Source organism: Sphaerodactylus townsendi, linkage group LG01, assembly GCF_021028975.2.
Source record: "Sphaerodactylus townsendi isolate TG3544 linkage group LG01, MPM_Stown_v2.3, whole genome shotgun sequence".
Classification (NCBI taxonomy): Eukaryota; Metazoa; Chordata; class Lepidosauria; order Squamata; family Sphaerodactylidae; genus Sphaerodactylus; species Sphaerodactylus townsendi.
In genome coordinates, this window is record NC_059425.1 from 4,145,649 (window position 1) to 4,160,060 (window position 14,412).

The window sequence follows — 14,412 nt, forward strand, 5'->3', positions numbered from 1 at the left end:
GCCTGAACACAAGGACTGAAGTAGCCATGCACAGACAATCAGTGCAGGTGTAACCCCCATGCTCAGAATGGGTTGACCCAGAAAGGGGTGGAGACTCAAAGCAGCAAGAGGCTGCAGAGCTCATGTAGTTTGGAGGAGACGAGGCTTCCAGACTTGGACCTTGGTTTGTATAAGCCCTTAACACCTTGTTAAGGTAACTGCAATGTTGTTGGGAACTACTGGGAAGGTAGTTGTTTGTTTTTGCTATGTTGTCAATGTTGGAGTTTATTGTTTCAGGGGTTTGTAATGGGTGAGAGTTCTCCTGGAAACCTTCATCATGTTGAATCCTGTTCACCAAGCCCTTGGAGTCTTCAGGAGCCAACCCACTTGCAAAGAAGAATTCGACTTGGCAGTATCAGTAGACTGTAAATAGAAGGACTTGAAAATGCAACCTGAACAGGACCTTGAAGTGTGATGTTAACTGTTGATGTTATATGTTAAGAAAGTAAACCATTTTGTTTTTAAAATTTGTTGTTGCAAACTCATTCCAAGTTCTGCCCCACAGAGCCCACAGAAAGAGGTTACACAGGCCACCCCCACCCACTAGACGGGGCAAATCATACTTCCCCAGCAGTTTGGTGGGGAGAAACAAGAACCCTTCCTTTTCCCAAGTCAAGATCAATCAATCCGTCAGTGGTTGGACCCTAGACATGTAGCCCTGGCTTGCCCTGATCGGGAGAGCCCAGACTAGACCAATCTCACCAGACCTTGGCTGCTAAGCAGGCTTAGCTTTGATTACTTCCTGGATGGGAGGCCGCCAATGAAATCCAGTGTTGCTACGCAGAGGCAGATGGTTGGCAAATCATCCCAGCTCTGACCCGGATGGCCCAACCTAGCCTGATCACATCAGATCTAGGAAGCCAGGCAGGGTTGGATGGGAGACCGCCAAGAAGCCTGTTCTGCCCCCAAGTGAATCTATTTTTGGTGCCCTGTACTTGGCTAGGTCAGAGGCCCTTTCCCCACTTACCTTAAGCCCCGCGCTACTCTCCGCAAGTAGTGCGGGGTCCCACTGCACTCCCCACGTGAGGGGCGGCAACAGCGCAGCCGCCCTGACGCTGACGCTCTTGCGCCCCCTCAGCGCGCGGCATCCCTGGCGCTGGCGAAAACGCCGCCTTTGGATGACCCCGCGCAGAGCGCGCGGTCGTGGGGACACCTGGATGCGTGCCAGGGATGCCGCACGCTCAGAGCAGCGCGCAGCGACGGTGGCAGCAGGAGAAGTGGGGAAAGGCCCAGAGTGGGGGAGACACAAGCCAGGTCCAACAGTTCTTACAATAGGTTTATCACTGGAGAGAATCAAGACCCTGACTCCTCCCTTGGGTCTGTCTAAGTCAGAGTACTTGCTTGTCTTGAGCAGGTTTGAAGCTGTAGACTGTGTCTTCTCTTGGTTGCTTTCAAGAAAGTCCACTGTGTCTTGCTTCCTTTCAGTTCTCTCAGTCTTTGTCTAGTTCTAACTACTGTTCTAACTTAACTTGTGCTCTATGGACCACCATATATTAATACATACGTCACGAATATTCCAGTCTCCAGCTATCCTTAGCACCTCACTCTGACTGACTGGCTAGAACTAAAACAGGGGATTGCTGGGTAAAGAAAGGAAACTGCCTATTGGGAAATGTCTTAAAGGGACAGGGGCTAACTAAAATGCCCTCCCTTAGAAGATTTAACAATGAACCAAACCCATGCTAACTGTGGGGAAACTGAAGCTTAATGGGGAAATAACAAAAGTCTCCTAATACAACGACCTTCATTAGGCATATTAAAATAGGCTCCAGAGCGTTACAGACATTTCTGAAGTACAAATCAAAAGTACATTCAAAACTCAGACAGATAAACTGTATCTAGCACTGGACATTACTTAGAAAGTTCTGTCACTTGTAAAATAAATTTTGCTACTTTTTCCAAGACTACGGCCTCTGTATTATTTAACAAAAGCTCCACAACAGAGAGTCTCCTTCAGGGTTGTCTAAGACCAGCCCAGGAGAGAAATTCCTAATACCCACATATCTCGGACAGTCAAGTATAATGTGAGCAAGAGTCTCCACTTGGTTTTTACAGTGTGGACAGACCCGATCCTGGAGAGGGATAGATAGGTAGTGACCCTTTATAATGGACGATGGGAAAGTATTGCATCTGGCCCTTGTAATAATCCATCTCTGTTGGGGTTCAGTTAATAGTTAAAGATATTTGGCTATGTGCCCCTGTTCTGGTACTATTCCGACAGAAAGGGGTGAGCATGATTTATTTGCTTGCCCCAACAAGATGTGGTTTTCCTGTTCTAGAAGTCTGCTTTTTAAGGTTTGCAGAATCTCTCTGGGTGAAACAAAAGTCTGTGTGAGGGCATGACACCGCCAGTCAGTCAATTTTTACTACAGCCATAGACCAGCATAGCAGGTGAAAGTCCCAGGTTGCTAAGCGGAGTCAGGCGATGGCAAACCACCTCTGCCCACCTCATGAGGTCACCCCAAGTCAGCGGCGACTTGATGGCTCTTTCCCCCGCCACGTCCACAAGGGAAGTCCTTGGAACAGGGATGCCATTTTGGGCAGCCCCCCAGAGGTGGGATCCAGCAGGTTCTCACCAGTTCCCGAGAGGGGGTTACTAATTATTTGTGTGTGCCGAGAGGGGTTACTCATTGGGTCTGCTTTTCCGTTAGAAATCCCATTAGGTCCAAAAATCATAAAGTCCTGTTGTTTCCTATGTGGCTGGTTAGCGAAGGTAGAAAACGGGATAATTCTCCCTGTTGGGCTGTTTCAAAAACATGTTTTAGAAATATGGTAAAGTTCCTTGTTTAAGGAAAGTCTCCTTCTTTTGATTTCTAGAAACAAAATTAAGCATTTGAAAGTATTAAGTATTTGACAGGCAGTCAATTAGAGGAGAAGTAGTTGTTTCTGTTGGCAGCAGATATAATGAGTTTAAATTTTGGACAGAAAGATGCCAGCTGGAAATTAGGAACTTTTTTTTACAATAAGAGGTTTTTTACAGTAACAGAGAAATTATTAATGCCCCGCCCCCGGAATGCCCGGCCACGCCCCCGTCGTGCCCCGCCCGGCCCCATTGGCGCTACGCCACTGTTTGAATCCCACCACCATGGGAACCTGTTACTGAAATTTTGGGATCCCACCACTGCAGCCACCCTTTCGCTTTTCAGAAAGCATCGAGCTGCTCTGATTCCAAAGGATCCCTCCTGCGCCCACGTGTGGGCAAGATGGCCGCCTTGGAGCTAAACAAATGTTTATTGCTCGGACTCTAATTGGGAGGGGGGCCCCTACATCTCTTTCCCATTATGACGGAAAAGTCAATAACAAGCCCAGCCCTGTTATTTACCATCAGCAAAGGTCAATGTGATTGTAGCCACCAAGGATTAATCATCTGGGCGGTGCGTAATGCCCTCCCCCACGACCCCTCCTCACAAAAGGCAGGGAAACCCCTTCCCTAGCTCATCCCTCCGTCCAGCTCGGCCAATCCACTCGTAGCTCCTCCACCTCTTTTCATCCTTGACCTCTCTCCCCTCTCCACCGCAGGGCCGCCCTCGCCTGCTTTCCCGATATTAAAGGATGTCATAGATCACACGGCTGTCTCCATCCATCAAGCTGCCGGCCCTGAAGATCAGGGTCACGGATAAAAAGGGACCAGAGGTCGAGGGAACACACAGGGAGGCAGAAGGGGGCGGTGGCCGAGCCGCACATCTTGGACTAGAGCATTTCCATTTCGAGGCAGAAGGCAGAGTTCAAGGGCAACTTTTTTCCTAGCGCTTCGGCTCCTCTCTGCACCTGGCCCGGGCCTCAATTGCTGGCGAACCACCTGGAAAAAGGTCTGCAGCTTGTGAATGTGTTTACCGATGGAGAGGAAAAGAAAGGACAGGACAAAGAAAAGAAGAGAGGATGCTACATCTGTGGGATCTTTGCCACTGATGACGGTGTGTCCCCCGCAGCGGACGAAACCAGAGATCAGAAGAAAGCGGCTCCGAAAACATACCTGCAAGATCGAACTCCTTTTTTTTGGCTTGTCATGTTTCGCCCACGCAAATGAGTAACTCAACGGAGATGGTTGACTAAAAAAAAAGGACAATCGATCCACCTCACGGGGTCACCCCAAGTCAGCGGCGACTTGATGGAGCAGCAGTGGCGTAGGAGGTTAAGAGCTCGTGTGCGTAGGAGCAGTGGCGTAGGAGGTTAAGAGCTCGTGTATCTAATCTGGAGGAACCGGGTTTGATTCCCAGCTCTGCCCCAGCCCTGGAGCTGTTGGGGGAGCTTATCTGGGGAATTCAGATTAGCCTGTGCATCTCTGCACACACGCAGCTGGGGTGACCTTGGGAGAATCACGAAGCTTCTTTGGAGCTCTCTCAGCCTCACCCACCTCACAGGGTGTTTGTTGTGAGGGGAGAAGGGCAAGGAGATTGTCAGCCCCTTTGAGTCTCCTGCAGGAGAGAAAGGGGGGATATAAATCCAAACTCTTCTTCTTCTTCTTCTAGATCAGATGGCACACAATCAACGCTACTTGGGCTTTTTAAAAGCTTTAAAGGAAAAGTTTCCAGCCCTTTTGGTGGTTCAGGGAGAAATAGATTTGGCCTGCAAAATCCCCGGGGGCCACGGAAACGCGAGCCAGGCAAGCGGGCGGCTTCCATGTGGAAATGGGAAAAAGCACACCCAGTCAGTGAGTGATTTGCCAGTTGTTTTACATTCCTTATACAGACAATCTGACAATGTTGCGGGATGCCAAAATTAATGGCAGCTCACAGTTCAAAGAAAACACAACTGGAATTTCATTTACAGATCTGCATGTGCTTGAAATGTTACTATGGGCATGTCGTGTTTCCAATAACGTTTTAAAGAGAGGATCTTGGTTTGGAGATGATGCAAGACACATTATTTATTTATTTATTTATTTTTATTTATTAATTAAACTTATAGGCCGCCTCATCCCTGAAGGGCTCGGGGCGGCTCACAACATGGCTGTTCCAATGAACAGCAAATCAATAAATCAACAAACAACAACGCAAAACTTAAGCCCTTAAAAACCTATGCAGCAATATTTAAAAAACAACGAAAATATTGTAAACAACATTATTTAAAACGGCGCCCGAACCAAGGCCAAGGACGGGAGGAGATAGGTAGGGCCTGCGATGTTATCAATAAATCAGTGGTTGAAATAAATGGTTTAAAAGCGAATATTACAATTGTGAACTACCATCAGCTAAAAATAAACAAATATATGTTTGTGTGTGTGGCATAACCGCATTGTTTTTCACAAAAACGTTAAATGAATATTTCTATGCAAAAATAGGGAAAAGGCCAACCAAGCTACGAATATGTTATGGTGAATGTCTAAATTCTGGTGAATAAAATGCCAACATGCTACACATATGTTATGGTGAGTGCTTAAACTTTGAAGAATGTTGAAATACCAATGTGAATAACAGCAAACCCAACTGGATTTGGTATTTGTCTGAAAGCAAAAATCAATTTCTCCACTTTTTTGGACATCGTTGAATTTAGGCAATCTCAGTTCATTTGGAGTTGAACAGTCTGAACCGTTGGCTATTCTCAACATTAATCTCAGGCCATCCATTAATGAATTTCTTTGGATTCTAAGAACAAATAATTGTTTTTAAAAATCCCAAGATAGCATGTTTCTACTGCTCGTAAATAAGATAACAAAAGAGGCCGCGTGTTTACCTTGCATTTGTCCTGTGTATAAATATGAGGTTAGAGAATCATTAGTCATGGAAGTAAGTTGTCTACTGAATAGGCAGAAAACAATTTGTGGAGGAGACGCACACATAATTCACTGATGACATGGCTGTGTTACCGCCCAAGAAAATAGCCAAAATATTTTCTTGAGTCAAGTTACATGGCTACACTGGCTCCATGTCAGGACGCAGAGACTTGTGTGGTTCAGAAGCCCCCACGAGGCTCACAAAGAACGTATATATGTGATTGTGCCAATATTAGATGATTTCCCTCCTGCCTTTGCCCCTTCTTGGATATAATGAAAGTCCCTTTTGTGTTGGATTTATGATTTGCCCACTGTTTGAGGTTATATTTTAGTTAGGTTCTCCAGCTACTTTAAGGTTTTATTATTGTTAATTTAAGAGATTTTTGCCTAAAAGTATATGTATTTAGTCCTTAAGGTTTCCCTAATGTTTAAGTTAGACATGTTATTTTTGAAATTTGTGTTTGTTAGTAAAGGCAGTAGCCTGTAGAAGCTGATATTAAGGGACAAGGAAGTTAGCCCTGGAATACAGCTTAGACCAACACCCAGCCGACTCCTTAGTAAAGACAAAGACCCTCTTTGGTTTTGCAAATGAAAACTGATAGCAGCACCCAGAGGTTCCAGCCATTGGAAAATGTGTCGGGACCACCATTGGACAGTTCGAACTCTCCTTTTGTTGCGGAGCTGAGGTGCGGGAGCCTCAGGTCATAACCGAAGGAATCAGCCATCTGATAACGCAGATAGCTGGGTGCGGTAGCAAACCCACCCAGATTCTCTGAATGGACCTTATCCGCTCTCCCTTCAGCACCATTGCGAGATCTCGCGGGAAGACGCTTGACAACGGGATTTCATGATCTCATTCACAAAAGTTGTAATTGTATCTTTCTTTTGCATTGATGTTTCCTTATTGGTGTTCGGTAGGGGACTTGCCCCCTTACCTGCCCCTTTTACCTGTCCCTTTGCCCCCTTTGATGTTTGTGAATAAAAGTTCTTGCGCTTGTTTGCAAGGGGCGATTCTCCTGCCCGAGCTGTGACCATCACCTCCAAATAAAATCCTTTGCTTTGAAGAACGCCGGCTTCCTGCACCTCATTACGTTGCTGAGCTGAAATCACTTATTGTTACCCGAGCCACAGCGGTAACAGCTGCAGGCCCTTTCCTCAGTTGAAGCCCCTTTGCCTGCTCCCCACCTCATTCTCTCTGTACTGCCAATTGACTGGGCATCTGAACTTAGTTCTCCTCGATCCAACATTGACCCCGTCGGATATACTGCACTGAATCTGTGGTAGGCCAAGATTGACAGTGGCGCGTCAACGGGTACCTCCTCTGGCATCCCGGGCTGCCCGAAGAAAGGCCTGCTGGGAGCTATGGACGAGGGCCATTTAAGGGACCTTGTCGAGCTGACCAAGGTCCACCCATGCCTTCCTGGGCCGGTGTCACTGTTGGCTGCTCCAAGGGACAATGCCAGTCATGGTGTAGTGGTTAAGAGCAGGTGCACTCTAATCTGGAGAACTGGGTTTGATTTCCCCAGAGGCTTATCTAGTGCACCAGATGTGTTTCCACACTCCTACATTCCTGCTGGGTGACCTTGGGCTAGTCACAGTTCTCTCAGAACTCTCTCAGCCCCACCTGCCTCACAAGGTGTCTGTTGTGGGGAGAGGAAGGGAAAGGAGCTTGTAAGCCACCTTGAGTCTCCTTACAGGAGAGAAGGGGGGGGGGTATAAATCCAAACAGTTCTTCTTCTCTTCTTCATTTCCCATGTGTTGGAAGAGAAGGAATTTATGCTGTTACGCTGTTTCCTGCCTCATCCTACAGAGGGGTTTTTACTAGAGAGCCAGTGGCTAGATAGAGACCTAGGAATTGACACTTTTACTCTATCATGCCGGTTCTAATCTTTTGATGTTAGTCTGATACTCTCCTCCTCGACCCCTCTCCATCTTTTTCTGACCATGCTTAGAGGAAGGATGGATGCTCCGTGCATCCATCCCCATCCAGCTAGATTAGGATAGCACAGAGAACCTAGCTACCTACCTTTCCATCCAGAATGGAGTTCACGAATAAATACTCTTTTTATTCGATTAGAAACTACAACTGACTCCGACTTTCTTTTGTGTAAGCTTGCCGCACACTGGGATCCATCACACGTGCACGCACGCACACGAGGTCAGGCTTCTGCTGTGTTCTAGCCACCCGTGCACTCTGCTAACTAAGACAGGCTGACCAGACGTCCCGCTTTTGGCGGGACAGTCCCGCCTTCAAACAATTGTTCCGATTTTTGGGAGGCTGCCGCACTGCCTTCTGGGGCGCAAGGCAGTGCGGCAACCTCCTGCGCGCGCAGCCGCAGGAGCACAGCCTTCTGGGGCTTGCAGTTTCCCGCCCTGTGACAGGGCGGGAAATGGCAAGCCCCAAAAGGCCGTGCTCCTGCGGCCACGCATGCATGCACGCGCGCGGCTGCCTACCCCCCGTCCCGGTTCACAAAGGTGACCAGATGGTCACCTTAAACTAAGAAAGGAATAATCTCCAACTTCCAGGAGCTCTTCTTCCCAATACCATGGACCTAATGGCTGGGGGCTGAGCTCTTTAGGGAATGAGCCCCCTCTTTGCTGAGCCGCCTGAAGTGACCACTGGCTTTGCCTGGGGTGGTCTTTCGTTCTCCTCTGGTGTCTAGGAGTCGGGGGCCACCTCAGTTCCTCCCACCCAGTTTTCCCAGCTCCTGACAGGGTGCTGGCCCTCTAGAGATGATGGAGGAGGGTCTCTCGAGCCTGCAGCCTCCCTGCCCCCCCTCCCGCCGCTACCCTACACAGAGTTTTTTTTAAAAAAAAGCCCCCCTCTTTTCGTTCCCATCTAATTGAGCAGGGAGCTGAAAGATAAAAGCCGGCAGGGCTCATTACACCTCATTATTCGAAAGCCCCCCCCTGCCTCCTGCCTCACTTCTTCCCAAAGGCGAATGAAAGCAGGGGGGGGACCTTATGGAAACGGCTGCAGTCTGTCCAAAAGAGGCTGTGGGTCGGCCGCATTCTCGCCCCCCCCCCTCTTTCCCAAATGGGAGGCAATTTCAGGGTCCCTCCTGTGAATCGAGGGCCTCAAAAGCAAAGCAGACCGACTCCGGAATGGCTTGTGGGGGGCCGTCAACAGAGGACTCCACGGGGGGGGGGGCTCTCGGGGTGCTTTCCCAGCATTCTCCCTGTGACTTTGGGGCGGCCTCCCCGCAAGATGAGCCACCTGCAGAAGGAGACCGAAGACCCCTTGGGCCAGGTGTCCGAGACAGAGAAAAGCACAAAGGCTGATCCGGCAGGGCTTTTTTGGGGATTTTCCCCTTTCTCCTTCTTTCTTTCTCACGCTCACACACGCAGGCCCTGATCCAGAAAGGCAGCTTCCTGTGGAAATCACTGGGTCACAACCAGTGGTGGGATCCAAAAATTTTAGTAACAGGTTCCCACGGTGGTGGGATTCAAACAGTGGCGTAGCGCCAGTGGGGCTGGGCGGGGCACGACGGGGGCGTGGCCGGGCATTCCGGGGGCGGGGCATTAATAATTTCTCTGTTACTGTAAAAAATTCTTACTGCAAAAAAAGTTCCTAATTTCCAGCTGGTATCTTTCTGTCCATAATTTAAACTCATTACAGCAAGTCCTATCGTCTGCTGCCAACAGAAACAACCACTTCTCCTCTAATTGACTGCCTGTCAAACACTTAATACTTTCAAATACTTAATTTTGTTTGTAGAAATCAAAAGGAGGAGACTTTCCTTAAACGAGGAGCTTGACCATATTTCTAAAACATGTTTTTAAAACAGCCCAACAGGGAGAATGATCCCGTTTTCTACCTTCGCTAACCAGCCACATAGGAAACAACAGGACTTCATGATTTTTGGACCTAATGGAATTTCTAACGGAAAAGCAGACCCAATTAGTAGCCCCCTCTCGGCACACACAAATAATTAGCAACCCACTCTCGGGAACTGGTGAGAACCTGCTGGATCCCACCTCTGGTCGCAACTCACATCCCATAATTGTCAGCAAGACTTCAGTTTCTCCCCACAAAGGCCGGCTTCACTGCAAGCTGAAAACTGACTCGGATCACAAACATTTCCTAGCTTGGAAATCAAAACGCAGAATGGTTTGGACTGTCGACTTTGGTTCCTTCTGAAAAGCGCCCGGGGGTCTTGCATTGAACGTGAGCAGATCATTTTCTCTGGCAAAAAGTGGACCCATCCACGGGGCAGCAAGCATCCCTTCCCACTAAACGTTGCCAAAGGCTCCACCCCTCAGGGCTATTGCCGGTGGTAGAATTCAAATAATTGAACAACCGGTTCCGAAGGGACTCAGTGGTGGGATTACAACCAGTTCTCTGAACTTGACAAAAAAATGTAGCTACTGATTCTACCGATCTGGTGCGAATAGGTTGAATCCCACCACTAGCTATTGCCTCAAGGCCTTTCACCCGTGGCATAAGAACATAAGAACATAAGAACTAGCCTGCTGGATCAGACCAGAGTCCATCTAGTCCAGCACTCTGCTACTCACAGTGGCCCACCAGGTGCCTTTGGGAGCTCACCTGCAGGAGGTGAAAGCAAGGGCCTTCTGCTGCTGCTGCTGCTGCTGCTCCCGAGCACCTGGTCTGCTAAGGCATTTGCAACCTCAGATCAAGGAGGATCAAGATTGGTAGCCATAGATCGACTTCTCCTCCATCAATCTGTCCAAGCCCTTTTTAAAGCTATCCAGGTTGGTGGCCATCACCACCTCCTGTGGCAGCATATTCCAAACACCCATCACACGTTGCGTGAAGAAGTGTTTCCTTTTATTAGTCCTAATTCTTCCCCCCAGCATTTTCAATGAATGCCCCCTGGTTTTAGTATTGTGAGAAGGCGCTGAGAAAAAATTACCAACATGGCTATTATGATATCAGACATTTCTATCCTGCTTTCTCTTAGAAGAACAGTTGAAAACATTTCCTGCTAAAATTTGTGGCTGGAATCTCTCTCTGAAGGGAAGAGGCAGGTTTCATGGAAATGGTTTTAAGATTCTCACCGTATCCACGCAATCTTCAACGCTAAAGCTACGTTCATCGCCATCTGCGTGCCCCAAATTTACTTTGCACTTCTGAAAGCCGTTTGGGTGGTTGCGGGGGAGAATCCCCTCTCCGGATAATCGCCGGATGCTTTTCCAATTAGCAAAACTCAGCAGGGATGGCTGACATTTGCGGATCTACACCCCCCACCCCCCCACCCCGCTTGTGAAGATGTAACCTCTATCTGTGGGTTCTGTGGGGCAGAACTTGGAATGAGTTGGCAACAACAAATTTTAAAAACAAAATGGTTTACTTTCTTAACAAATAACATATAACATCAACATTTAACATCACACTTCAAGGTCCTGTTCAGGTTGCATTTTCAAGTCCTTATATTTACAGTCTACTGATACTGCCAAGTCCAATTCTTCATTGCAAGCGAGTTGGCTCCTGAAGACTCCAAGGGCTTGATGGACAGGATTCAACATGGTGAAGGTTTCCAGGAGAACTCTCACCCATTACAAACATAAAAAACCCTTAACAAGGTGTGAAGGGCTTATACAAATCAAGGTCCGAGTCTGGTAGCCTCATCTCCTCCAAACTACACGAGCTCTGCAGCCTCTTACTGCTTTGAGTCTCCACCCCTTACTGGGTCAACCCATTCTGAGCATGGGGGTTACAAAGGCACCCCCCCGCCATGGGCCCACCAACTAATTACGGCCACCACAGAGAACCCGGCCGGTGCCCGCTACCGAGCCAACTGCAGGTACCACAAAAAGAAATGAGGCTGGCCTCAGTTGCCAACGCAGATCAGAGTCTGCGCTCCACAGCTTCGTATCCTCAAGCAGTGCCTCAAGCTCAACCATGTTGGATGTAGCCATGTCTAACGTGCAAAGAAACTGAGAAGAAGACCCAGCCGGGGGTGGGCAAATGCTCTGCTAGAGAGGGTGTAAAGATAGTGACCACTCCGTCCTTTTGTGTCACCTCTTGTCTGTCCTCAGATGGATGCTTTCAGGTCTAATATCCTGCTTCTTCTCCGAAGTTAGTTGCAGAGACTCTTCTTGGCTGGCAAGATGGCAACGGGCTCTCTTCCCCTCTTTCCTAACCGGAATGTACTTCCTGACGAACATTTACCTTTTGGCCTTTTAATTGGCATGCGAGCCACTTCTCCGTGCAGTGAACACCAAGGGGTCAGGCACTTTTGGGACTGGGCAGCTGCCGCCTGGGTCAGTTAGTGGGGACAGTTGGAAGCCCACCAGGTTTTCCCCCAGGAGATCGGTTTACGGGGGGCCATGTTTGGACACCAGCCGCTGCTTCCCTTGTGGGGCAGGGGAAGGCAGAGAGGCCTTTGAAGAAGAAGAAGAGTTTGGATTTATATCCCCCCTTTCTCTCCTGCAGGAGACTCAAAGGGGCTTACAATCTCCTTGCCCTTCCCCCCTCACAACAAACACCCTGTGAGGTGGGTGGGGCCGAGAGAGCTCCGAGAAGCTGTGACTAGCCCAAGGTCACCCAGCTGGCGTGTGTGGGAGTGCACAGGCTAATCTGAATTCCCCAGATAAGCCTCCACAGCTCAGGCGGCAGAGCTGGGAATCAAACCCGGTTCCTCCAGATTTGCATGCTGGGCTCAGGGCAGGGTGGAAGCAAGGTGTATCACTGTGGCCGTGTCACTGGCCCTTTCCCCACTCACTGTTTGCTGCGTGCTACTCTCGCTGAGTAGCGCGAGGTCCAACTGCACTCCCCACTACAGGGGCGGCTACAACGCAGCCGCCCCGACTCTGCTGCTCTTGCACCCCCTCAGGGCGGGTCATTCTGGCGCTGCTCAAAACGGCGCCCTTTGATGACCCGCGCGGGGCAGTGGGGAAGCCCGGGGAACACGACCCTCGGGCTAAAAAGGTCCTGGATCAGACGAAATGGACGTCATTTTAAAAGTGGGGAAACGGTCACTGTGGCCCCTCGAGGGCGTGTCACTGTGGCCCCTCTGGCCAGCGCTGGGCTCCACGTTGCAGAAAGTACACCAAGGTCACAGCTTTTAGCGTGGTCGGCCACTGCCTGTCTGCCTCCCCCCTGCCCTGAGCCCAGCATGCGAAGGCCTCTCCGCCTTTCCCTGCCCCACAAGGGAAGCAGCGGCTGGTGTCCAAACATGGGCTCACCGTAAAACAGGCAGCCGCCAGTGTAGGATAAACAGAATGTTCCACCAAAGGCTGGGGATTCGTTTGCATTGCAGAAGCTGGCTCTGGTTCCCCAACATCCAGAGGAGCAGCAGTGGAGTAGTGGTTAAGAGCAGGTGTGCTCTAATCTGGAGGAACCGGGTTTGATTCCCTGCTCTGCCGCCTGAGCTGTGGAGGCTTATCTGGGAAATTCAGATTAGCCTGTGCACTCCCACACACGCCAGCTGGGTGACCTTGGGCTAGTCACAGCTTCTCGGAGCTCTCTCAGCACCACCTACCTCACAGGGTGTTTGTTGTGAGCGGGGAAGGGCAAGGAGATTGTAAGCCCCTTTGAGTCTCCTGCAGGAGAGAAAGGGGGGATATAAATCCAAACTCTCAGACTCCATGGGGGCTTTGTGGGGGCTTTCAAGGGCCCCCTCAGACCGGGTGGGAAGTGTCTGCTTGCCGCTGAAAATGGCAGCCGAGTTTCGAGAGCCCCCCCCCCCCAACCTCCAGTAGCAAATGTGGGAGTCTGACCCTGTCATTTTACACACGAGTCTTCAAGGGAAAAAAAAGCTGTAAAAGAATCCCACATTCTCTCCCATGCTGTGTATTTCCTTCAAATAGGCATTTAAATGGCAAAAAAAGAGAGGCTCTTTTAAGATTTTCGCCCTTCTGGCATGCATTGAATCAGACGATTCGCTCCTTCCCTTCCAAGAAGGGACAAGATAATTGAATCTTCTAGCACATACCCAACGTGTGTTGGCATTCAGGTCTAAATGTTAGCGATCCCCGATAAATTTTGCAAAGGACTAAATACTTATTCCCTCCTGCATGTCTCATGTAGGCAAGCAATATTTTTCAGGCGCACTCAACAGAAATCTTCTATTGTTTTCTGAAACCGTTAAATTGTCTATTGCATTATTTTGTTTTAGGTATGATACTGGTTTTCAGTGCCTTTTAAAAATGCAATCTACCTTGAGCCTTGGCAAAGAAGGTGCGCGATGAATGAAGTAAACGAAATGGACTTCCCTCGTGCGATATTCCCGGAACTCCGGACATTCGCTGTTATATAGACACAAACAAGTTCTCCCATTCTGGCCAATATCATGTTCCACGACAGAATTCTAAGGGCTTCCCCAAATATATACTGTTTTTAGGTTTGCTTGCTGTTTGGAGGGTGTTCCCCATATGCAATATAGTTTTCTGACCTCCCCCCCGTGGAATACTAACAACACACACAAGCCTTTATTGGCATATAAAACAGGACAAAATTTTAAAACAAAACAAGGTTAAGAAATACAGTTAAAATTACTAATTTCCAGTATAAAATTTGCAACAGTTTCACAAAAGAGTACATCACAGCTGTTCAGGAGATGGGGTATCTTATAACACTCATGCCACTGAGAACATCCCCCGTGGAATACCAGCAGGACTGTCATGAGTAGAATTATTTATTTATTTGTTTGTTTCTTTTTATATCCTGCCGACTCTCCAAAAAGGGCTTGGGG

The 14,412-nt window shown here is 48.8% G+C and overlaps 1 protein-coding gene across 1 annotated transcript in view; it reads left to right on the forward strand.

Annotated features, from left to right (window-relative positions):
• The first annotated feature begins 2,464 nt into the window (after positions 1 to 2,464).
• LOC125443111 (intelectin-like protein) overlaps positions 2,465 to 14,412 on the forward strand; it is a 60,813-nt gene continuing 48,865 nt past the window's right edge. Inside the window, exons 1-2 of the mRNA XM_048515064.1 lie at positions 2,465 to 2,593; positions 4,589 to 4,690. Coding sequence (XP_048371021.1) covers positions 2,465 to 2,593; positions 4,589 to 4,690 — 231 coding nt within the window. The remainder of the gene's footprint in view (positions 2,594 to 4,588; positions 4,691 to 14,412) is intronic.